The following is a 25,926-nucleotide window of genomic DNA, read 5'->3' as shown; positions in this document are numbered from 1 at the left end:
AATGGCTTGGATATGCCCTAATACTCCCATCCATAGAAGCAAGAATCTTGCAGATAATTACTTTGAATACTGCATGGAGGGGGACGAAGAAAATGAAGGATCCTGACATGATTTCATATTGCATGGAGAAAATGCTTTATGTTAAATACCAGGATGACAAATACATACGGTTCTTGAATGAAGAATTGTCGCTAAGCCAGGGCTGTCGTCCTCTCAGAGATGCCTGAGCACCAAATATATCAAGGATGTTCTCTTCAGAAGAGGGATGGATATCTATGCCTTCTTTAAGTTGAAAACAATGTGTTTTTTTAATTACGTAGGCCCCACACCTAATGCGGGGCTTGAACTCGTGACCCTGAGATCAAGAGTTGCATGCTTTACTGACTGAGCCAGCTGGGCACCACCATGCCTTCTTTTCAATCTGTCTAGGAATCCTTAATAAGGAATAGGCCCATCCATTTTCTCTTCCTCCTTTATTCTGTTTCAGAGGACACATAGTAGATACATTTAGGAGCCAAACTGGAGAGGAGACAATGATAACTGTTTGCATCATGAATCAACCTCACTTGAAGATTCTACACGATATACACGAATATAAGTTACGTATGAAATGTTTAAGGACAGTTACTGAATTAATCAATGAGAGACTATAATAGCTAGGCAGACTTTAAAAAGACCCCCCCCCAAAGAAACTTCCACAAATCGAAAATACAACTGTTGAACTTGAAAATTTTATGCATGAACAGAGTGGACACAGCTGAAGAAAAAAATTACTGAGTTGGAAAAGACCTAAAATAACCTGGAAAGCAGCATGGAGAGCTAAGGGAATTGATAATATAAAAGAGAATCAAGAGACATGGAAGCTAGACTGAAGTGGTCCAGTGTAAATCCAATTATGGAGTAAAACAGAAAGAACAGAGGAAATAGAGGAAAAACATTATTTGATAAGATGATAGCTGAGAATGTTCCAGAACAGATAGAATACATAAATTCACACATAGAGGATGTATGACATATATCATTCAGAATAACATAGGCACATTATGGCAAAATGGGAAAAATAAAAATATTTTCAGATGAACAGAGTTTATCACTAAGAGACCTCCCTTAATGGAACTTCTGAAGGTATACTTGAGAAAGAACCCCAAGAGGAAAGTCTGAGAGGCCAAAAAAGAAAGGTAAGTAAAATTTGGAAAGTTTCAGGGTGCCTGAGTGGCTCAGTCCATTAAGCATCCAACCGTTGCTTTCGGCTCGGTTATGAGCTCACAGTTTGTGGGTTCAATCCCTGTGTCAGGCTCTGCACTGACAGTATGGAGCCTGCTTGGGATTCTCTCTTTCTCTCTCTCTCTCAAATAAAATAAACTTAAAAAAATGGGAAAGTTTCTTAGCTTTGGATTGTGTTGTTCAAAAGAAATGTAGGGTCCAGGGCAGAATAATTTTCTGTCTACTGTGCCTTTTCTGTGGAGGGAAGCATCTCTGGATGATGAACAGTGGAGAGTAATGGACACATGTATACTTTGGAGAGAAAGATAACTCACTGCATTTTTATTGCTTTGCAGCATTTCTGACTTAGGTCTGAGGTAATAAGCCGCTGGCACCGAGTTCTCATCGCGACAGTACCACTCTTCCAGGAGCTTCGTCTCCAGCTTCGCCTCTATGGCAGCATCCAAGATCATTTCAAACTCCGAGGCTTCGACTTCTCCGGGGATTCGGATGTTCCCATATTTTTCTCCTAACAGTCCCTGTGTATCCACAAAAAAGTTCAGGTTAGTGTATCACCAAGAAAATTCATTCTGTCGTATTCACATCCTGTAGCTACTTGATAAATGATAGACACCAGGTACATTGTTCCATCAGTTGTTTTCTTTTAATCACGGCAGATACTTTTTTCCCCATGGATTATTTAATAAGTAAAATCAGATCGTTTATATTGTAATCATAATAAATTCATATACTGAGAATTGAGATTGCATATCATATTAGGCAAATTCAACATACAGAATTTTGTCACAAATTTATTTTCCCAAAGTTTACATGATACAGCAAAAGTTGTTCTATTCTGACGTTTTTTGTTTGTTCATGACAAAGAAAAATGACATGCTGCACTCTATGAAATATCAAACATGTAAACTCCCAAACAAAAAATTGCCTTGTGAAGAGTAAACAGTATATGATTCTAAGCCCCAGATTAACACAGCTACAAATGCAAGTAGAAAATCATTGAATGCAATGCTACCGTGGACCCCAGTATAACTAAAAACAATTCAAAATGTAAACAGGACACAATTTTCTCCTTATGAAATTCCTAAAGAAAAACATGCTCAGTGTTATGTGAAGGTATGAGGGGAGCCTGGGTGGCTCAGTTGGTTAAGTGTTCAACTTTGGCTCAGGTCATGATCTCACAGTTCGGTTCATGAGTTTGAGGCTTGCTTTGAGTTCTGTGCTGATAGCTCAGAGCTTGGAGCCTGCTTCAGATTCCATGTCTCTCTCTCTGCCCTTCCCTGCTTTCACTCTGTATGTCTCTCTCAAAAATAAATAATAAACATTAAAAAAAAAAGGTGTGAGAAGATACCCACATAGCCTTGACAGGGGTATAAATTGATACAATATTTCACTGAAATATTTGATTCAGGCAGAATGTATTAAAAGCCTTAAAAATCTATATAACTTTCATCTTGGCAATTTTTCTTCTGCAAAATTGTCTTTAGGAGATAATTAAGGTTGTACATATAAAGACTTCCCAGAATATTTATGCTGATACTGTTTTAAAAGGAAAGAATTGGCATAACAACCTAAGTGTCCTGCCCATGGGAACATTTAAATAAACTCTGGGACCTCTGTTCAAAGGATGCAGCAAGTCATATTCTAGAACTGTATTGATGTAAAAAGATTATTTTTTTCTTTTTCAAGTTTTTGTTTAAATTCCAGTTAGTTAACATACAGGGTAATGTTAGTTTCATGTGTAGAATTTAGTGATTCATCACTTACATAACACCCAGTGCTTATCACAAGAGCCCTCCTTAATGCCCATCACCCATTTAATGCATCCCCCCCATCCCCCCTCCCCTCCAATAACCCCCGGTTTGTTCTCTACAGTTAAGAGTCTGTTTTCTGATATGCCTCTCTTTTTTCTTTTTCCCCCTATGTTCATCTGTTTTGTTTCTTCAGTTCCACTTTTGAGTGAAATCATATGGTATTTGTCTTTCTCTGACTGACTTATTTCACTTAGCATAATACTTTCTAGCTCCATCCACATCATTGCAAATGGGAAGATTTCATTCTTTTTTATGACTGAGCAATATTCCATTGTATATATGTACCACGTATTCTTTATCCATTCATCAGTCGATGGACACTTGGGCTCTTCCATAATTTGGCTATTTTTGATGGTGCTGCTATAAACGTTGGGATGCATATATCCCTTTGAATCAGTACTTTTGTATCCTTTGGGTAAATACCTAGTAGTGCAATTGCTGAATTGTAGAAGATGTTTATAATATATTATTAAGTGAAAAGGGAAGTTACAAAACAGTATGTATAAGATGATTCTAATGTTATATATATATATATATATTACATATACATACAAGAGAAGATTGTGTATATGTATATACAAACATACATATACATGTAAGAAAGGTTTTATAAGAATGCACAGAAGTATTATCAATTATTATCTTTGGGTGGCTTTAAATTTACTTAGATTGTTTTATGAACTTCCTGTTTTTTTTTTAAAGTTTATTTATATTTTGTAGTGATCTCTACACCCAACATGGGGCTCGAACTCACAACCTTGAGATCAAGAGTTGCATGCTCCACCAACTGAGCCATCCAGGCACCCCTGAACTTACTGCTTTTTTATTAAGAATTTGTGTACACATTATTACTTTGTAATGAGAAAAACAACAAGGATTAAAAATTCTTGAGGCGCCTGGGTCCTTTGGAAGGGCCTCAGTCGGTTGAACGTCCGACTCCGGCTCAGGTCATGATCTCGCAGTTCATGAGTTCGAGTCCTGTGTTGTGCTCTATGCCAACAGCTCAGAGCCTGGAGCCTGCTTCAAATTCTGTCACTCCCTCTCTCTCTCTCTCTCTGCCTCTCCCCTTCTCATGCGCTCTCTCTCTCTGTCTCTCAAAAATGAATAATAAACATTAAAAAAATTTTAAAAAGTTCTTAAACCTAGTGATGCGGTCTATCCTGCCTTGTGGAACCATACTTCCAAGCTCCTCTAAATGTCTGCTTAAGCTTGCGATTCTTGCAGTGTGGTCCTCAGACAAGTAGCCTTGGCAACACCTGGGGACTGACTAGGCCTGCAAATTCTCACGTCCCATCCCAGACCTACTCGTCAGAAACTCTGGGGGCAGGGCCGAGCAGTCTGTGTTTTCGCAGGCCCTCCAGGTGCATGAACCACTGGCTTAAGCTAGTAAAAATGTTAGCTTCTCTAGCATCTGGTGTTCCCATTACTTTTCAGTCTTATCTAGTAGCAACAAGGAAGGAACATAATGAAACTCCACGACAAATCTATGCTATCCAAGACAAGTGTGTCTGCTTTATAGAATCCCTGGAAAGATTTCTCCTTAATCCGTGGGCACCTTCATCCTTTCCTCCTGTTGACTAGTACCTTAACCCTAAACTTCAAGCCTCGTTTACCCATTGGAATGTGAATTGTGGTTTGGCCTCTCACCTTGGTCCACTTCTGAACTACCTCTACTGCTTATCACTGCAGTATCCAGAGTGTCATCTCATACAGGCAGGTGAGAGAATTAAAGTCCTGGTAAATCAAAGTCCCAACTAAATTCCTAACCTAAACTCTGTTACAAGATGGTAAGCCCCATAAGGACTGAGGCCCGAGGTGTTGCTTCCTAGCACATAGAAAACATATGTATTTTTAAAACCCTATTTATTGAATAAATGAATGAACCAAGGTAGAGAAAGAAATCTTTAGACTTTGCTCTCTTCTCAGCTGAAGCTTCTTCTTGTGTTCAGAGGTAATATTTCAGCTCTTAACAGGGGGACTAACAATTTGGGAAGGTACCAGCCTTGTCTGCAACCTTCGTTTCAGCCTGTGATCTTTTAATAATTCCTGTCTACCTGCATTCCTGGTTGGGCCATGCCCTGTCTCCTTGGGATATAATCTGTCTCATCTAATTGGCTTACTCAAGCTGATTGTGGCTAACTGAACTCACCTTTTCAAGCTCAGGTTTTCTCAGTACTAGCCTCAAAGGTCAGAGAGGAGGAAGATACAACCCGCTCATCCTCTTTGGCTGCATAAAGGTCCTTTGGAAGGGCCTTGAATGGAGGGACACCACCACTTTATTATTTTAGCATGGTAAACAAGGATCTTTGGAGGGTTCTGTTGACATAAGGGTGTTCTAACTTCGACTCACTGTATCAGCTTGAAGGCCACGTGGGAACACTTTCATTATAATCTGCATTTGTTTTGGGCTATTCTTGACAACAGGCTGTAGGCAACAAAAATAATGTTATTTTGAGTTGCTTCTCACTTTCTATTTTGTGAAGGAATAATTGACATACAATGTTGCAGTAGTAGTTTCGGCTGTACAGCATAGTGATTCAATATTTGTACACATTACAAATGGTCACCACAATAAGTCTGGTTACCATCTGCCACCATACAAAGTTGTTAGAATATTATTGACTGTGTTCCCTATGTTGTACATTATATCCCCGTATCTTATTTATTTTATACCTGGTAGCTTGTACGTCTCAATCCCCTTCACCCATTTCATCTACCCCCTCGCCTCCCTCCCCTCTGGCAACCATCATTTTATTCTCACTTTCAGCATTGCTCTTCTAAAATCCGCGATGTTAAACTTCGATAAATGAGCAGGTATGACTTCTCGTTCTGCCACAGATACAGAAGGAGATGACATTTTTAAGGCTAACCAGCCTGAGGATTATCCTATTCCTGTTGGCTAGTCTGGATAAGGGTAGTCAACATCTTTAGTCAGGGCTCTCTGTCATGAGGAGTGAGGTTTTAGTGCTGGGATGAGCTACCTAGAAAACCCATATGGGCAAAATAGGGAATACGCAGACTTCTAAGCAGTAGCCACTGGAGGAATCCAAAAAGGCATTCAGTGGAGTCTGGCCATGGGTGGAGGATATGGAGGACAGCCAGAAAATTAAATATGGGGTTAATTGACACTTCTCCAGCTAGCGGTCGATGAAGTCCAAGAATACCATGGACCCAGCTATCAAGGACCAGGGCAGGACTGGCTGGATCTGGGATATGGAGTCAGAAAGAGGCTTAGCAAAGCAAGATGGTGTCCTAGCACAGGACCATCATCACTGCACTAGCCATGAACTAACTCCTGGCTCTTTGTCTTTCTGCCCTAACTAAGGCTGGTTCCAGAGCCTAGGGCTGGGTCACATCTATGGATCAGTTTCTAAAATGTGTGCCATGGATTACCCACACCTGGATCACTCAGGGTGCTTGTTAAAATGTACGTTTCAAGATCACTTCTCAGACCTGAAGAACACTGTTGTTGGCAGCCCAGGAATATGCATTTTCAAATGAGATCGCAAATGAATCTAGAATTTGAGAACCACTTCTAAGGGCAATGCATATGAGTAATGGTTAGCAAGCACTGAAGGGGCAGGATGGGGAACACGGCAGGTCAACAGAAAAATCGAAGGCTATTCAAAAATAATTATTTGAGTGGAACAGCTGGCACCAAATACTACAATTATTGGATCGATATAGTAAGGCAAAATGTTTTTTAGAGGAGAGATACTGAAGAAGAAAAAATATCCTCATCCAATTCAAATAGCAAATGTATATCGAGCACCTACTATATATAAAGTGGTAATACAGAACTTCAGAAAAGTAATGATGTGCTACAGGCTTAGAGTTTCTTATTGGATTGTTCTCCCTAAGTCTTTTCCTTCTATTGATTCTTCCTTTAGGTGGAATGCTCATAAATCATGAAGCAGTTACTTTTCAGGAGTCCAGGACAGGATTCTGTCTTAGTCTTATCTTGCTATTTCAGAAATAGCAAAAAGAGAAATAGCAAAAGAGAATTTTGCCACCACATTTTTCAGGAAGACTTTATGGGGTTCTATGTGGCTATAGTTTCAAGGTAACTCACAAAGCATGCCTATATCTACCAGGGATGGACACAATCAATTTAGAGTCGGTTAATCTGGTTGCAAAGTCCAGTACATATGGTTGATGGCTCAGAGTGGGGGTAGAGATACAGGACCATACTTAGGAGGCTAGCAGTCAGATTTGAGGTGGCAAGATGGAGTCCATCTTGGTTTTCTAATCCGATGATTCCTTAGCTCTGTAGTCACAGGCAGTATCCATGAATGACTTCAGAAACTATGAGCAAGAGTCCACCGGCAATAGAATATTAACTAACCCGTCCATATCCTTCTGGCCCCAGTGCTCAAAAGCTCATTTTTTGCTTAGTTAAATCAAATTTGCCCATGTGTGGGAGAAATTTGGTGGCAAGTTGAGGGACTACATTGGGTTTTGCATTGAGGTCCATTTTTTTTAACTACACTATATAGATCAATCTACCTGTGTGACCCTGTATGGAAGAAACGCATTATGTCTGAAATAATTTTTAACCTTTTATTGAATTGCTTAACACACTGTCAATATACATATGAACATAAATCTATGGAATTTCTCCTGTCTGCAGAATCACCATAATCACCTCTCCCACCCCCTAATCAAATGTGAATACATTTAAATTGCCCATTCTTCAACACTGAAGATAGGTAGGTGGAAACAATCCAGTTGAATTGTCAAATAGAATCTGGGAGTTAAGTTCATTTGTCTAAACAGCCTAAGATAATCTTCTACTATTTTCAAGGTAGTTTCTGCATGTAAAATCCTAGCATAAGAAATACTTCAAGACAGATGCTTTAGAACTAGATAGAGGTGATGGCTGCACAGCACTGTAAATGTACTAAATCGTTCCACTGAATCATTCACATTAAAGTGGTTAATTTTATGTTCTGTGAATTTCACCTCAAGTGAAAAAAGGAATGTTTTCTGAATTTTTCAGTTCTTTGCAACCAGGAACTTGAATGTAAAAGGACTCTACTTTTTGTAGCTCCCTTTCTTTATACGCTGATATAGATACATCTAATCCCATTGCGTTTAAAGGCTTAGAACATTTTCTTTCCTTTTCGTTGATGTTTCTTTTCTACTGGGCAAACACTGATCCCCACCCCCACCTCCCTCTGCTCTTCAGGTGCACTTGGTTCTCCCTGGGCTTGCAACTGAGAATCCTTGGGCTTGGAGTCTGATGGTATGCAGCTTATATTGTAATGGAAAGAACAGAGGGATTGAAATATTGGTAAAGGTGTCAGTAAGCTCAGTGTGTCTTTTACTCTGTTGTGGGGTGCCAGGAAAGGCATGTGAAGGCAGTCTTTTTGGGGTTATGGGTGAGATGCCTTGTAGGCAGGTGGACGACTGCTCTGGGCTGCTATTTATGAGCCAAAACTCATGGGGGCAACTGGAAGGGAAAGGAGAGATCTTCCCCACACTGGCGCTATCACAGGCGGAAGCAATACTCCATAAATGCCCTGTGACTAACCCAGTCACTAATGTAAGGCAGGTGCAACTCTTCCTTCCTTCTGTAAGATTCCCTTTTATTTCTTAAAATAAAACCCACATTCATATACACAACTTCCCCTCAGGACTCTGTGAGGTAGGTAGAATCGCAGAAGAAAACCCCATCTCACAGACCTCCACTGGCTTGCCCACGACTACCTCTCTAAGAAGACGTTCAAGTACCGGCAGTCGAACATGGGGCTTTTCAGTCTTTCTACTTCATCAGGTTACTGTGCTATGCTCCCTCCTAACAGTGCCTTCCAGTGGCTGATTTGCCCGTGATGGCTCTTCCGGCCAGTGCCCTTGGCAGGGCCACCATCCACGGCCACGCAGTCTGTGTGCAGCACACCCCCAGGGGGCACTGTTCACAAGGACGGCAGCATGTTCAGTGTTATGGCCCTGGCTGTTGGTATTCTTTTTATCGGATGTATTGTTGGGTAGAGGGACAAGCACAGTCGCGATGTATTCCCAGGAGCTCATAGTCAACCTTCAGAGAGCTCTGCTGTTGAGTGGGGCCCCAAAACCAAAGGGTCAGTACCTGCTTTCCATACTTAATAGTATTTTCTCAATGTTTTTTGAAGTCAACAGGAAACTTTACAACTGACTTTTACATTTTTTAACATAAACGTAATATAAAGTATTTAGAAGTGAATTGCAACTCAAATTACTCAAACATGACATTTCATATGTCATAAGAGGCAAGAGTAAATGCAGAGAAGAGAATGTGATGGTTAATTTTATGTGTCAACTTGACTGGACCGTGAGGTGCCCAGGTGTTTGACCAAATGTTATTTCTGGGTGTGTCCTTAAGGGTATTTCTGGATGAGATTAGCATTCGAATCAGCAGACTGAATAAAACAAAAAGGTGGAGGAGGAGAGAATTTACTCTCCCTGCCTATCTGAGCGGGGACATTGGTCTTCCGCCCTCTGCCTGGGACTTCCATCAGCGGTAGTGCTGGGTCTCCAGCCTGCCGACGGCAGATTGTGAGACTTCTAACTTATCTGTTAGAATTAAATTACGTCCACACTAAAGACGATCTGGATAAGATCTGCAAGAAAGGTTTATCTTTTGGCGCCAAAAGACAGAAAGGTAATATCTTCAGAAAACTGGGCTTCTCTTGGTCATTAAAGATGCACTCTTGCATACGGGGTTGCCAAAAGTGGATGTTAGCAGATATGTTTAGCACATAAAGCACTCAATTATCCAGATACCCATGTTGGAATTAACAGTATATTCTCATTAGACATTTACTGGCATCTGTCTATGGGCAAAAGGATCTATCCATAGATAGATGGGCAAAAGGATCTATCCATTTGTACATAGTGAGCCCGTGTTTCACATACCACAAAAATGAATTTCTGAAATACGACCGACAAAAAGATACACTCTTGCACACAAATAACCTGCATGTCAATAAAGAATATTTTGAAATTAGGAAAGGCAGATGTTAAGAATGACCTTCTTTCTCTGAGTCTCAGCTTTCACATCTGTAAACGGAGATAATACTTGAGGCTTTGTGTATTTGTCTAGCAGCACATCCACTCTGGTTTATTGTGAGAATCAAACGGCTACTACAGATGAAATGCTTTACATTTCACAGAATGCTTGGCACACTTAGCAATATGTATAAGGCACCACTACTTTACTCGTAGTTTATAGAGAAACATACGTACGCAATACACTCAAACATACATGTAACGGGAATAAATCCTGAGAAGTACTACTGGATAGGTAGATAAAGGAATAAAATACCTCTTGATTGCAAAAAGGAAAACAGAAGATAGCAAGGAGGAAAAGAGTGGGTAGCTAGTTTCTTACAGGTGTAAGATGGTAAGAAAATATATAGCCCTGGGGCACCTGGGTGGTTCAGTCGGTTAAGCATCTGACTTCAGCTCAGGTCATGATCTCACTGTTTACAAGTTCAAACTCCGCATCGGCTCACTGCTGTCAGTGCAGAGCCCGCTTCAGATCCTGTGTTTCCCTCTCTCTCTGCCCTCCCCAATCTCAAAAATAAACATTAAAAGAATTGAAAAAAAAGAAAATACGTAGTCCGGTAAGGACAAACTCCTCTGTTCTTGAGCAGGGGAGAAAAAGAGGTTTCAGTAAACTATGCGGGGTTCACCATATTAGCTAGTCAGAGTACACAGATGCACGGAGTTAACCTTTGTGGAGAATTCAAGCAGTACTTTAGGGACAGCTGACAACCCTCACGTCAAATAAGTTCTAAAAAAATGGAGCAGTTTGTGTCATCAGTGTGTTCCTAACCATGTTTGGAGGAATTGAGAGTTACTTAGATTCAATCATTCTACCAAAGAAGTCCAGCATTGCTTTGGACTGAACTGTGTCCGCTGAAATTCATATGTTGAAGCCCTAACTCCCCCATGTGATTCAGGTAGGGCCTTAAGGAGGTGATTAAGGTTGAATAAGGTCATCAGGGTGGAGTTTTGTTCCAACGGAACCGGTGCCCTTATAAGAGAGGAAGAGACACAAAGCATTCTCTTTGCCTTACAGGGACACAGCCAGAAGGAAGCTGTCTTTGAGCCAGGAAGCGGTTTCAACAGAATCTGACCATCTTGGCACCCTGAATTTGGACTTGTAAACTCCAGAACTGTGAGAAAAGACCTGTCTTTTTTAAAAAATTTTATTTAAATGCAACTTAGTTAACATATAGTGTAATAATGGTTTTAGGAGTAGAGTTGAGTGAGTCATCACTTACATATAACACCCAGCGCTCATCACAAAAGCGCCCTCCTTAACACCCATTACCCATCTAGCCCATCCCCCCCACCCAACACCCCTCCAGCAACCGTCAGTTCTCTGTATTGAAGAGTCTTGTGGTTTGCCTCCCTCTCTGTTTTTATCTTATTTTTTCTGAAGCCTCCCATTCTATGGTATTTTGTTATGCTAGCCCGAGCTGATTAATACAAACCTAATTAACAAAACGAAGCAGATTTTGTCAGTGTAAGATCTGGTATTTCTGGCAATTCATCACTAAATGTCCTGAGGGGGTAAATTCATAGATTAAATGACTTACCAATTACATAAAGTATGCAACAGAATAACTAAGTTAATGCTTCCATCTAGTTTGAGAGTCTCAGCTCATAATCAAATTATAATTTTACCTTTTTTCTTTTATGGTTTAACTATGGCTATTTACATACTGAAACCCACTGCTGAACTCATTAATAATAACATATCAATAATAATTCTGCTACCTTTTACTTATTATGATGTGCTTCTGTGTGTAGGAAGTTCCATTACCTAGAAAATACTGGACACAACTCTTGCTCTTTAGAAACACCCAAGCAAGGGAAGCAAGTGTAAGTGTGAAAGGATTGGGTAATAGAACCACAGGAAACACAACCATCCTGGAGCTGGTGGTTAATTCGCATCAGTTTCAAAGTACAGATCGTAACCCTAACTGTGGCCCGTTGCCTCACAAAACTGAGAACTAAGAACTGTGTAAGGATTACTGAAATTCTAAAATGCTAAAGGAGTAATTCATTGAAAAAGTGGATACAAAAGAGCCAGGGTGTTTGGTGGGGGGGGGGGGGCAGTAAAAAGGAGTGGGGAGAGCGTTCTGGACACAGAAATGAGATGCTGTTATTTCAGTGGTGCTGTCCATGAAGCAGTCACAAATAAGGATCTGTAAGTCCCAGAACTAATCTGGCTGGAAAAGTAGTCCTGGAAGTCATCATGTATTCATTCAGCAAATATCGAGCATCTAACTTGCAGGGTGACCAACCATTTCGGTTTGCTCATGACTGTCCCAGTTTGAGAAGTGAAAGTCCCAGGCAAGCTGAGACCATTGGTGACACGTAGGCGCTCATGGTCCTTGCTCCTTTGAGCTTTTAAAGAGAGCACTCTGCTATCTGTATGAATTAGGTACTTTAAGGGTGAATTACAGAGTGGAAAGAGAACAGGGCTGAGGACCACCACGTTTGAGTGTGGGCACAGGGCAGGAGGAGGAAGAGTGGAACAGCATCACAGAAGTCCAGAGGGAAGGGAATGATGCTGCTGAAAACATTCATACAGAGTTCTCATAAAGCCATGGGAAAATGCATGAAGGACATGAACTGGTAATTCATAGAGACAGAAAAGCAAGGGCCAGTGAGCATGAGAGAGAAGAGTGCTCAACTCTAGCTTCATTAATGATCACAGAACTGTAAACGCAAACACACGTGATTAAGGCTTTTTGCTAATCAAACTAATACCTAATAGTGCAGAGGCAGAAGGAAACAGGCACTCTGACACAGAGAACCAGTACAAATGGGTATAACCCTGCTGAGAATGTAATCTGGCAGTAGGTAGAAGATTCTACTTTTAGAAATCCATTCTACTCTGCATAAAGATTTGTTTACTAAGATGTTCAGCAATTTTTAGCTTCTATTTTGGTTTTATTCTAGAAGATATATTAAATATACCAGTGATTGTGTAAACAAGAAAACAGAAACAAATTGCCCATCAAAATCAATTCACCTAAGGTGTGGGACAGAATTCTGCTTGAGTTTCTATTTTTCTAACTCTGAGAATTTAAAAACTAGAGAAACGCAAAACATAAAATAAACAACTATGCCTCCACAGCGTAGCTTGGCCACTCAACATTTGGTCATATTTTCAAGTGACTTTTTAAAAATAGGCTTTTCCTACTGATGAATAGTTAGACTCTTCCATTTTTTTAAATACAAATAATACCATACTAAATATCCTACCATTAAGTTAGTAGATACTGAGGGCATTATGTTCATGGAAATGACATCTGTTTATATTTAACATATCGAAAGTCCCACACTCGGACCGGATTGCTACCTTCATACTTAAAAATGTGGATTCAAGGGGTGCCTGGGTGGCTCAGTCGGTCAAGTGTCTGATTCTTGATCTTGGCTCAGGTCATGATCTCACGGTTTGTGGGATGAAGCTCCGTGTTGGGCTTTGTGCTGACAGAGCAGAACCTGCTTGGGATCCTTGGTCTCCCTCTCTCTCTGCCCCTCCCCTGCTTGCACTTGCCTCTGCCCTCTCTAAATATAGTTACATAGATAGATGAATGAATGGAGTCCAGTCATGTTTTAGTGCCTGTGGAGCCTGGTTCTTGCAGCCATTGTCCAGCTGGCTGGGTCTGTATCCCGGCTTGGATACATCGCACAACGCCTCGTCCACAGGGGGCTCTCCCTTCTCTTCCTGCTGCCCTGCAAGGGTCAGCCCCGGTCAGTGTGTCTAAGGTTCTTTCAGAACTGCCCATCCGTGTGCAGATCCTGTGAGGCTTTTCAGCACCGCTTTGAAAGCCTTCCCAAAAGAGCTGAATTGCCGATGCATGCCTCTGGTCCACAGTTCCAAGCAAAGTTTCTTCTTTTGAACTGGGGTTAGAGAAGAGAGGCCTAGAAGGAAGCCTGGCATCTGCACCATGGGCCTGAGGGCTGGACAGAAGGAAAGCTGGCTGGAGTGTTAACTGTCTAAATGGCAGCATTATTAACGGGTACCCATTAATAAATAAGGCCTGGGCTCATGAAGGTCTATGGCGACTTACAAGTGTCCCCCTCAGTATTTGCCTAATTCGTAACTGGTGTTTTACATTTCGAGGTTCTCCTAATATCTTGCATAATAATCTCTCCTCTTAGATGGTAGTAAATTGAGCCAGTATTCCCTTTTTGTTGACCCGGTATTTTCAAATGCATTTAAGTGGTTTTCAGTACAAGGAATGCACATTTGAATATTATCCTCTTTCTTTCCTGATGGAAAATATGGAGTTAAACATGGAATTATTTATGGCCATCCATATTTCCTAGGCTCTAGCAACTGATGATAAACTAGAATCAAAATTATTGCCACAAAATAGGATTGACCTGGCTTTCCATCTACCCCTCCATGGAGCTCAGAATCCTCTGAGTTCCTCCACAAGAGTTCTGGGAGACTCAGGCAGGGGGATTTCAGATTTGCCCTGGGGTTTAGTGGTCATGCTACTCTGCCGTTTTGCCTTTGCAAAGCCTTCCAGTGTCTCCAGAAGCAGTGGGAAAGAGCAACAGCTGGGTTGTGGGGGCCTAATCAACACTGCTACGGCAGCCAGTACCCACCATGGACCATAATGCTAGAGCTGATGCCTGAAGACCTTCATGCCAAGGGTACTGGTGACTGATGTCAAAGCAGGTGTTAAAGAGCAGGTGTCCCTCTCTCCTCCCATTCCCCACAGATGCCAGTGTTGCTGTCTGTGGTCACTGCAGATGCCTGAGCTCCTGCCATCCTGAGTTCTTAGCTGTCCACAGCTCCATTTGCTCTGACCATCCTCTTTTCTCCTTTCCCAATCTTAGGACGTGTGCTGTATTTAGACCCACCCCTCCCTTCCATGATGGCCTTTTTCCCTGGGACCAAAATCCTACATCTGGTTTTACCCTTCCTGGATGAGAAATATCTGGAGGCTTTTCAATGTAACCATTTTTGAAGGGACCCTCCACCATTCCTCTCATTGCTGCTAACTTGTTTGAATTCTCGAGTCAGGGCAGTTTCTTAGACTCATTCTAGGGTTCGTCTTCCAGTAATGTCAGTGATTGTGCCTATTGTACAGTAACTGATTCATCCAGCACCACTAGCTCTTCCACATGAGAGGGAGAAATACGAACCAATCACATGCCATTAACTCATCTGATCCTTGTAACACCACTGTGAATTCTTCCATGTTGAAGCTGAGAAACTGGAAAACCAGAAAGGTCAAGTAACTTGCCTAAGATCCCACAGCTGGTTAAAGATGGAGTTCAACTCTGAGCCCACGTCTTCCTAATGCAAGTCCGTAATCTTTCTACCGTATCATGCTTTCTTCAGGGAGACTTCCAAATGGCTAGTTTATCCCTTAGGCATCTTAAAAACTCTTTAAAATAAATTACAATAGGGAAAAAAAAAGTCTCAGCTGTATTTTATACTTTTATTTCACCTTGATGTAGATCTTAAACAGAAGACAATGGGTGCAATTTAACTTTTATTGATGAGGTGGTACTGAGAGTGGTTAAGAACACAGTCTCCTGCCGTGTGACCTCAGGGAAGTTACTTAGCCTCTCTGTGCTCCAGTTTCTTTATCTGTAAACTGTAGATGACAACAGTGCCAATCTCCATGGGTTGCCATGTGGATTAAGAGTATTAATTTAAGGGGCGCCTGGGTGGCGCAGTCGGTTAAGCGTCCGACTTCAGCCAGGTCACGATCTCGCGGTCTGTGAGTTCGAGCCCCGCGTCAGGCTCTGGGCTGATGGCTCGGAGCCTGGAGCCTGTTTCCGATTCTGTGTCTCCCTCTCTCTCTACCCCTCCCCCGTTCATGCTCTGTCTCTCTCTGTCCCAAAAATAAATAAACGTTGAAAAAAAAAAAGAGTATTAATTTAAGGGAATTAGAAGGGTAACTGATCATAAGCATAAATGCTCAGTCAAGGCTACATTTTAATTGATGAACCAGTCAGTAACCTATCACTGTGTACTACGTTGATCAAATTCTTTTATACATTTTTATTCTGTAAATGTCAGGCTGCGAGCTGTCATTTTTCCAGCTGTCACAATACCCATTTCCAGCAGACTTCCTTTACTCGATCTAATGGGGAATGAGAAACTGTACCAACCAACCTTTTATAGAACTGTATATTAAAGTGAGTCTGAATGACATTTGAAGAAGACAGATTATTGGTGACTTTGGTATAGTTTCATTACAGCTACTTCTGGAGCATAAAGCTAATTTATCTTTATTTTGGAGTGTCAGATTTTTATTTTTTGAAGTGTTGAGGCCACTGAAAGACTCATCTCCAGATGAGAAAAATGTAATTCTCTATAATGTGAAGAAGTACAGTGCAGGCACCGGTCATTTACAAATAAACCTTATGAAGACTTTGACACATCCCCCAAAGTAGAGAGACCAACAAGATGAGCCCACAAACCTATTTCAAGGTTCAATCATTACCAACACTTTGATAATCTTGTTTTATCCATCTTTGGCAATCCCATCATTTTATCAAACGAAAACAAAACAAAAAACCCTCAGCATGTATTTTTAACTTGCAGAAAGTTTTAAATGTCATCATGGTGCTGTTATTATCCTCCAAAGAATGAAGTATAATTTATTAATGCCTCCTCCAGCCCATATTTAGATTTCTTCAGTTGTTTCAAAACCTTTTTGTAGTCGCAGGTTTTGAAAATCGAGATCTGAATACAGCCCATATATTGCATTGGGTTTGCATGCCTTTTAAATTTATCTAATTCTGTAATAGCTGCCCTCTCTCAGGCAGGTCATTGGTTGGTTGAGTAGCAGGTTATTTGTCCCATAGACCGGTTTTTCAAAGTGCGGGCCCTGGACAAGTGGCTTCAGCAACCCCTGGGAACTCGGTAGCAATGCTAATTCTGTTCCCAGGCCCCATCCATCCCCAGGCAGAAACTCCGGGAATGCAGCTTAGCCGTTTGCTTTAACAAGCCCTCCAGGATCTTGATGTGGGCTAGTCAACAACAGTGGTTGGTAGGAGATTTGGCTGATTGCCACCTCTTGTTGCCATTTATCTCTAATTAGCCTTCATATTTCCAATCAGCTGGCAATTAGATTTAGAACCTTGATTATAGTCAGGTTCAATCTTTTTTTTTTTTTTTTCCACTGATCATGCTGTGCTTTCCTGCTGCATCAATCATGAGGCTCGCAAGACCTCTGACCCAGCGTGAGTAGAGTAGCACTGAGACTACCAGAGCCTGTGTGGCGCCTGCCTGATGCCTGCTTTCCTGAATAATTGTATCAACCATTGAGAAGTGTCGTCTAGACTTACTATTTCCTTTGGGATGGTGAGATGATGTCTAGTGTCTGTCCTGCGTTTATGAATCACTTTCAGCCCTTTGTTGTTGTTGCTTACTTGGGACTATGACCACCTCCATGGCGCAGTTACAGTTTAAAAGCAGCAGGAATCAACGTAACTCGTTGTTCGCAGATTTAAAAAAAATCAGGACTTTTTGGATGACTCTTAGGACAATCCATCGCAGACCGCTGATTTGCATTTGCTCAGAAACCACTCAATTAGTGAAGAAATGACAACAACGTAACAGTTTTGAACATGGTCTCTGGTTTTGAGTCAATTACAGCCTGCCTGCGTACCTGTGCACAGCCACATGTGCTGCTCAAGCAAAGTGTGGTACTTAGACCAGTGTTTGGATGCCTCAGTACCCTGTACGCCGTGATGCCAATATCACCTGTTCCTACCTGCCTGATAAGAATTTTAAGATCTTCTGAGGTAATGCCAGAGTACTTTGGGTGAAATCATAAATATGTGTCTCTTAGATCTGACTCATTTAACAGAGCAACATTTCTCAAACCTTTTTTGACAGAGACCTACAGAAAGAAACAGTTTTATATTACGACCCTGTTCTCTCCCTCTCTCTCACACCCATACTTTGGAAGTGGAACCATCTGTGTCCACCCCAGACCCATGGAATCAGAAACGGAGAACATCTCCCGTAATCTGTTTCATCAAATAATTACATTACATGCAATGCATCCCAATGCTTTCTATTTCATTCCAGTTCTATTTTATCCCACTCTATGAAAGATTGCTGGTGGTAACCCGCTATATTAGAAACTAGATTAGAATGATTTCCTGGCCCACTCTTAGATAATAACCCACATTTAAAAAGAAAATGTGTAATCCTTTAAAGAAAAACCTCTTCTCCTCCATAGTTCTAAACTCATCTTCCCCAAGATTGCTTCATTCTTCTTTGGTTGTCTATTGAATAGAAGTGTCCCTGATCTCAGGCACACACAGTAAGGTGGTGCTGCTAATAAAAGAGAAAAGCAAAAAATGAATTCACAGGTGGGTGCCATTTATTTGAACTAGAGTCACAAGGGAAGGTTTTATGCCGAGGATAAAACTTTATTCATTTATTCATAAATGAACAGGAAGGCACAATGAGTGAAGGACAAGATTCTTTCCCTGGTTATAGGCCAGATGGGAAAGAAAACAAGACAGGAGACAGGAAGGGACAGCATGGTTGGGTTGGTCAGGACTCACAGACCTCAGAGAAGATTGAACTAATGAGAGGTTGACTGTGGATGAGGAAGGAAGCAGAACTTGAACCAGTCCCTGCTAGACAAAAAAGGCCAAATTGGGGTGAGGGTGGGGAAATACCTTCTAGATGCTTGCAGCTATAAATGAGACAACTAGAAGCCTGGCAACAATAACAGCAAAGCTTTTATTTCTATCAATAAGAACAGCAATTACTATGAAGTTACGAGTTCGGTACTATTATTCTCAAGGTTGAGAAAGTCTGATGAACGTGGTCACAGAGCAAGTGTGGGACAGAATAAGGATCTGAGCTCAGGTCTACAGAACTCCCAAGTTCACAGTCCTGTCCTTGTGTTCTGTAGTATGATGGGACAGAACTCCCATTAAGAGCCAGCACATGGTGGGATGTAATGACATTTAAGGGATGGGTAGTTCAAGTGTGGATTGGCTGTGGAATGTGGGCCTAATTCTACAGGTCTCTGATTACTATGACTTGATCAGCTATGAGAGGTCAAATATCACTGAAAAGGAATTACTAAAGTTGGTGAATGAAATATTATTTGGTCTACTAACAGAAACGGTCTTACTGATTTCCAATCTGGTGTACATTCCTGAATGGGACTAGAGGGGCAGAGTACCACAAATTGCCCATGACCTGAAGCCAATCTCTTTTACACCACAGGTCATAACCATACCTGGGTCTGCTCCCAGGAGGGCTGTATAGACGTAAACCCCATCTTGAAGTGTATGCATTAGAAAAACAAATGGAGAGTTGCTGTTGTAGGGTGTCAAAGATCTATACATTTTAGCTTTGCCTTAGAGAGGATGTGAGCTTTGCATTGGGTCTGAAGGTGCCTCAACCTAAGGAAGGTCTTCTCCACTGGGCAAAATGGATCTGACTCCCAGGAGTTTCCTTGTGGACCAGACCCACTGAAACTCTTACAGTTGGGTAGATTGCCTGGTGCCCCAGATTCTGCAGGAGTAGACTGATGGGAGTCATTCTAGTCTCTGCTCAGATGTCACTCCCTCAGCTAAAGCTACTCTATCCATTTGTGCTACATTAGCCTTTCAAGTACCCACTACACCTTGCCATATCATTTCTCATTGTGCCTTACCTTTGGAAAACGCCTTTATTTTCTTGTTCATTATAGTTTCTCTGTTATAAGCTCCGAGAACGCAGCATCCTTATCTGTCTTGCTCATTACCATATTCTCATGCCTAGAATAGGGTCTGGCGTATAATAGAAGTTCAGGAAATCTCGGCGGGTGATTAGAAGGCAGCTCCTGAGAGTAGTGCGCTGTGGTTTTGCAGTCTTCCTAGTGCTTTTTTTTCCAGTAGACTTTGTTGTTGGTGATTCCACGGAAAGATCAGGAAGAAGTCAACAGACTAATCCTTTCTCCCAGGGGGCTAACTGACTTGGGTTGAGACCTTTTACCATCAAAAAATCCTCCTTGGGGCACCTGGGTGGCTCAGCTGGTTGAGCGTCCGACTTCAGCTCAGGTCACGATCTCATGGTTCGTGGGTTCGAGCTCCGTGTCTGGCTCTGTGCTGACAGCTCGGAGCCTGGATCCTGCTTCGGATTCTGTGTCTCCATCTCTCTGCCCCTCCCCTGCTCACACTCTGGCTCTCTCTCAAAAATAAACATTAAAAAAAAAAATCCTCATGGTGTTTAAAGTGGATTTGCTTATGCTGTGAAAATGGTTCATCAAAGTTAATAACCAGTAGGTTTTGTATAACAGCAGCTGACAAAAGGTAATAGTAATGGCTAATAATCTTAGACTTGGTAGAAACCTTAGGGAGAGTGTAGTTCCAACTCTTCACTTTACAGATAAGGAAACTGAATCTTTCCAAAAGTTGAAATGACATGCCGGAACCTAGGCAGCCGGATTAGCAGACAGAGCTGGGAGCAGAGCTTCGAATCTCCAATCCCGGCCTTACCTTCCTTCCACTTCACACAGAACTTCCATAACGCTTTCTTCAAATGAGAATTTAACTGATTACAATAGATGCATATTCTAGATAGGGGTGGAATACATTGCATTACTTTGAAGTAATACTGCAAAGGAAGAAAATGTCTCATTCAAAATGAGCTAACATTCTTCTCTATAATACTTCCGTATTACGTCCCTGTGATTAACAGCACACAATTGAATTCAGTGCTTAAACATCTAATTATGGTAAAACCCCACGTTTCTCAATGGGGAAGTTAAAAAAAAATGCAAAGGACCTTGTTCCTGGTCTCGGCCATAGACAACCCCAATGGAAGGCTGTGTTGTAATAGAAGTATAAAATGTGTACGGAGGTGGGTGTCCTAGGTTTGCACTAGAAGCACACCAAGGAGAAGAATTTCAACAAGCACAGAGAAGACACTGCAGATGGGGAAAAGGCAAGGGGTCTGAAGGTGGGCAGCTCAGAGAACTGCAGGTTGCCTTATGAGGCTGGAAAAGGAGGTGTGGAAGACAGTTGTTCTGGAATGGAAAAGCAAGCACTCGGAGGTGGATTGTGGAGGACCTGGAGATTCCTTAAGAATTTTTTTTTTTTTGGATACCATGGAGTTTTTGAAGAGAGGACTAACATAATCACATCCACCTTGTAACAATCAAGTAATTATGGTATAAAATGCTGAGAAAAAGAAGCCACCACTGGAGGGACTAGTTAAGGGTCCAGGTGAGAGAAGATGAAGGTCTAAAGCAGGGCGGTGTCCCTGGAATGGGGAGAAAGGGAGTACGTGAGCCATGCTGAGGTTCCAGCGGACAGCAAGAGCAAACTGGCAGAGGGGATCTGGGGGCAGCTGAGGCAGATTCAGGTGAATCTTTGGAGACCAGCTTTTCTTGCTCGGTCTGCCAACTGGGCCCAATGGAGGAGAGAGATTCTGAGGTGGAGGGAGTGGGCCTTCAGGGGGTTCACGGTGATCTCCCATGTTTCTCAGCGAAGAGGGAAATGAACTAAGTTGAAGAGGTAGGTTTTGTAACTGGTAAGTGAAAGAGCTACTACACAAAATAAACATTATGGGCTCTTCCAGGAGACATGATCCCTAATTTAGGAAGTGGTTTACTGCTATTTACTTATATATGTGCATTTTACATGAGCGTTCTTCTCACTTGTTCTGCTTGGCAATTGTCAGTGCCTCGTACAAAAGGACTACACGATATCCATTAATGACAGCACAGGTCACTGAATCCTTAATGTTCCACTTTGCTAAATAAATCCTGTTGAAGTTCCCTTTTAAGCATAACTGTTGCAACTGTAACAACAAAAAATTTATACAGCTATCATTCCTTTAAGGAAAGGCTATCTGCTTCTCCAAACTTCATTTCAAGAAATGCAAATTGAGATTAAAATATATACATTTTGCATTTTGTTTATAATGCATCAGTAGTAACAATAAAAGCAAAGCATTCTAGGGGCACTTGGGTGGCTCAGTCAGTTGAGCCTCTTACTCTTGATTTCTGCTCAGGTCATGATCCTATGGTTCATGCGATTGAGCCCCCTGTCAGATTCTGTGCTGACAGTGCAGAGCCTGCTTGGGCTTCTCTTTTTCCTCTCTCTCTCTGCCCCTCCCCCACTCGTGCACGTTCTCACAATAAACACTAAAACAAAACAAAACAAAGCACTCCATCGTGGCTTCCATAGAATGGCCATCTGCCAGCCACTCCTCAAGAGAAAGTGTATAAGGCAATTAGTCACAAAGTTGAAATGAAGTGTCTGAGAATTGTTCATCAGCTTTCTAAACCTTGGCAAGAATCAAGACAATTTCTATGTGAAAAATGGCACTCCATTCTAGGTGAATTGATTGATGATGGCTAGGAATTCTGCCTCATGTGAGGAGGGAATGCATGCCATCACTCCCAACTTTCTGATTAAGGATGGGAAATTGCTCCTTACTTCGGTTTGGCTAACAGCCACAGACAGATGGAAAAAAATCCATGCCGAATAGCAAGCCTGATACCCTAAAACACAATTCAGGAAGGCAATTTCTGTTTATTTTCCCAATGGAAGATTTGATGGGGGGGGAATTGAGCTGTTCCCTCTGCACATCTTCATTTCTTAAGTTATATAGGACAGACGGAACTCATTTGGAGACTATACGAGGAATATTAGATCAGTTGGAAAGGCAAACAAATAAGGGATTTTAAAAGTAGCAATTTACCCATGGGTATCTGTTTAGATTCAGTCAATTTCCAAGGTTGTTGAAGCTCTCAAGTCTCAAGATCGTTGGGGGGTGAAGAGTCTACAGTCTGCATTAGCTCTTGTTACCTGCTACTTACTGATTTAGAAAATAGGGGACAAAAAGGAAAGGCTTAAAACCTTGAGTGAGGAAAACGGGGTGCTGTGGTGTTCAACTTGAGCCTGCTTCAGAATCACCTGGAGAGGTTGTTCAAACACCGATCACTGCCCCACCCCCCACAAGTTTCTGATTCTGTAGGTCTGGGGTGGGTCCAGAGAATCTATTTTGAAGCAACTCTCAGGTGAGAGTTGGTTGCAGCTGGTATGAGATCATACCCGAAGAAGCAGCAGTAAAGTTAGTCCTGACTGTAAGCATGAAGACTGGACTTGACTGAAAGCCTAAAGAAATTTAACTTTATTTTGGAAAAAGAGGATGAAGAGGAAAACCAGGTTACCAACTGGAAGGACCAGGTCAGAAATTCAGTTCATGTCAACAACAGACAGAATAGGAGGAAGTGGTCTAAGGGGCAAGGGGATCTATTATAAGGTTGGGTATATGGGAAATATTGGGCCACCAAAGTTACATGATGGATTCTTCAAATGAGTGATCTAAAAGGGAAACCATCATTTTAATCCAAAACTACCAACTTTAAGACTTGTAGCTCATGAAACAAGTGCATTCAAAAAGGCAAAAAAATAAAAATTATTTTAGCCAAGACATTTGGAATTAAAAAAAAAAATAGAATTTGGCACAAGAAGTTTGTGTTGGCTGAATCCAAGTCTTTTCCTAGTGTCTTCCTAGAGCCAGATGACAGCCAGCCAGAGAGGCTTAAACAGTGAATCCATTGGCCTGAGCCCCTTATTAGCTGAAAATGTGATTGGCCCGACCTGTGAGAGAAAGTCTGCCTGAAGTTTTCTTGAGGGGTTGGGTAGGGAAATTACAGAGACTTGAACTTTTCATTGACCTTCATATGTGGACATCTTCTGCTTTGTCTTAAAATTTCAACTGACAACACAGCTATTGCTGGGGAAAAAAGCCCCACAAAAACAAAAAAGACCTAGGATAAGTTTCTTTCACAATTCAGTGTTCTCAGATGTATACCTTTTTCCATGAACTTCCATGCTTGCTTTATCACATGAGGAAAGATGCGAAATTTACTGTTCCTCTTTTGGTCACAGCAGCCAGGAACCTCAGAGCTAAGTTTTCTGTTCAAGTCTGGTAGCTCCCCCGAAATGCTTTTCTGATATTGTTGCCTTTCCCTAGCTTCTTCTTTCTTAGCAAGTAATTTCTTTTTCTTTCTTTTCTTTCCTTTTTCTCTCTTCTTTCTTTCTTTCTTTCACATTAGGAAAGAAAAACTTACTGTTCTCTGAATGTAAATTCTTATCAAAACCTTCTTGGTGTCGATATGGTTACACATAATGAACTTAAAAATATATGATCCAAATTTAGTCATAAATACTTATAAAATATATAAAAGTCTTTGTTTTAAAAAGACCAGGCTGACCCTGAAGTAGGATTTTCTTTTGGGGGCCACAGCGTTGTAATAAAAAACATAGGCTTTGAAGACCTATCTCTGGGATTTGAAATCTGTCCCTGCCCGATTGGCTGTGTGACCCTAGATATGTTGTTTAACCTTTGGGGGTCTCAGGTCTCTCATCTGTAAAATAGCCTCAGTTACAGTACCAACCACCACAGATTCTTGCAAGGATGATTTAGTGCTTTGAATAAAGTGCTTTGAACAGTGCCTGGAGGATAGTTAAATATTTAGTAAACGTTAGCTATTTCAATTAGAAACAGTGGTGATGAGATTGTGTAACTCCCTCAATTGTGGAGTTAAATGGTATCATTTCAATCACGGGTTCATGTTTCTGGGCAACAGGAGCTGTGGTTTTAATTTGGACTTAATTTGAAAGATCCGCTTCCACTCAGTGAGCGCTTATTATGAGAAATGTCTATGGCCGTGGTGTGGCGAGTGCCAAACCCACAGGCAGTGGACAGAGAGCCACAGAAAGATGCAGCTCAGCAGAGCGGGGGAGACCGTTCCCAGGGAAACAGGTTGCTAGGGGTAAGCATTTGGCAAAGGGCACCAGAGAAATGCAGTTTCTTTGAACCACGTCTAATGAAAATGCTCTGTACTTACAGTGAACCTTAAGCAAGCGAACCAGAGAATGTTGGGGAATTAGAAATAAGGGTTCTGAAATCACCCTCACTTCGGCACGGGCTACTTTATGGCAAGAACAATGTGGGCACACGAGAAGACAGTGAGGGTCTGGGTGGCACCAGAGAAAATCTGGAACTGAGCATGATAGATTTAATTCCCTGTTTCTGAGAGAACAATTTGGAACCAAATGTCCCAATTAGATGGTTAGTATATGTGGCTGTACCAAGTTATATGCCAGACAATTAAGTACTATTCTCACTTTATCATATGGGTTTTCCCCCTTCTAAGATATCTAGATATCTCCTTGTGATATCTTCATAAAGTTCCGAGTTGAAAAACGCTTCCAGGTACTGGTAAACAGATGCTGACAGAATAGAATCCACGGACTACTGGAGAGGAGAGTAAGGTTATGGTGTCCAGAGTGAGCAAAACAAGTTGTAAGTCTTTGTAGAGCGGTTATAAAATGTTGACTAGGGCTGTATTGATTAGGGTTCTCTAGAGAAACAGACAAACAGGTATATGAGTGTGTGTATCTCCATTTTTAGGAATTGGCTTATATGATGTGTGGGCTGGCACACAGTCTGAGATCTGTAGGGCAAGCTGGAGACTCAGAGAAAAGTCAACGTTACAGTCTGTAGGCAGAATTCCTCCTTCCTTGGCGGACCTCAGTCTTTCTCTATTAAGGCCTTCAACCCACCCAACGATATGAAGGGCAATCTGCTTTACTCAATCTGCTGATTTCAATGTAACTAAAAATACCCTCACAGTGACTTCTAGACTGGTGTTTGGCCAAATATCTGGGTTCTAGAGTCAATTTGACACACAAAACGAACCATCACAATGTCTCTGCCTGAAACTCAGAATTTTCACTGAAACCCAAAGCAAGAGCAGTAGGCCATTGCCAACAATGTAAAAAGGAGTTGCTGGACATACCTCTGGGCTGACTGAAAAGTGGTCATCTTGTTCCTATGACCCTTGTTTCAATCACCCATCTCCAGTCTACATAACAGAGA

At 41.5% G+C, this 25,926-nt stretch overlaps 1 protein-coding gene across 1 annotated transcript in view; it reads right to left on the bottom strand.

The window, feature by feature from the left end:
- The window catches only part of NWD2 (NACHT and WD repeat domain containing 2), a 186,332-nt gene that overhangs the window by 21,392 nt on the left and 139,014 nt on the right, over positions 1-25,926 (bottom strand). The window contains exon 4 of the mRNA XM_047090717.1: positions 1,539-1,742. Within this exon, the coding sequence (XP_046946673.1) occupies positions 1,539-1,742 (204 nt within the window). The remainder of the gene's footprint in view (positions 1-1,538; positions 1,743-25,926) is intronic.

This window comes from Lynx rufus, unplaced genomic scaffold, assembly GCF_022079265.1.
Source record: "Lynx rufus isolate CCGP_SWC_20201006 ecotype Redwood Valley unplaced genomic scaffold, mLynRuf1.p SCAF_3, whole genome shotgun sequence".
Taxonomy (NCBI): Eukaryota; Metazoa; Chordata; class Mammalia; order Carnivora; family Felidae; genus Lynx; species Lynx rufus.
Note: the sequence above shows the minus strand (reverse complement) of the source record. Positions and strands in the feature narration are given on the sequence as shown.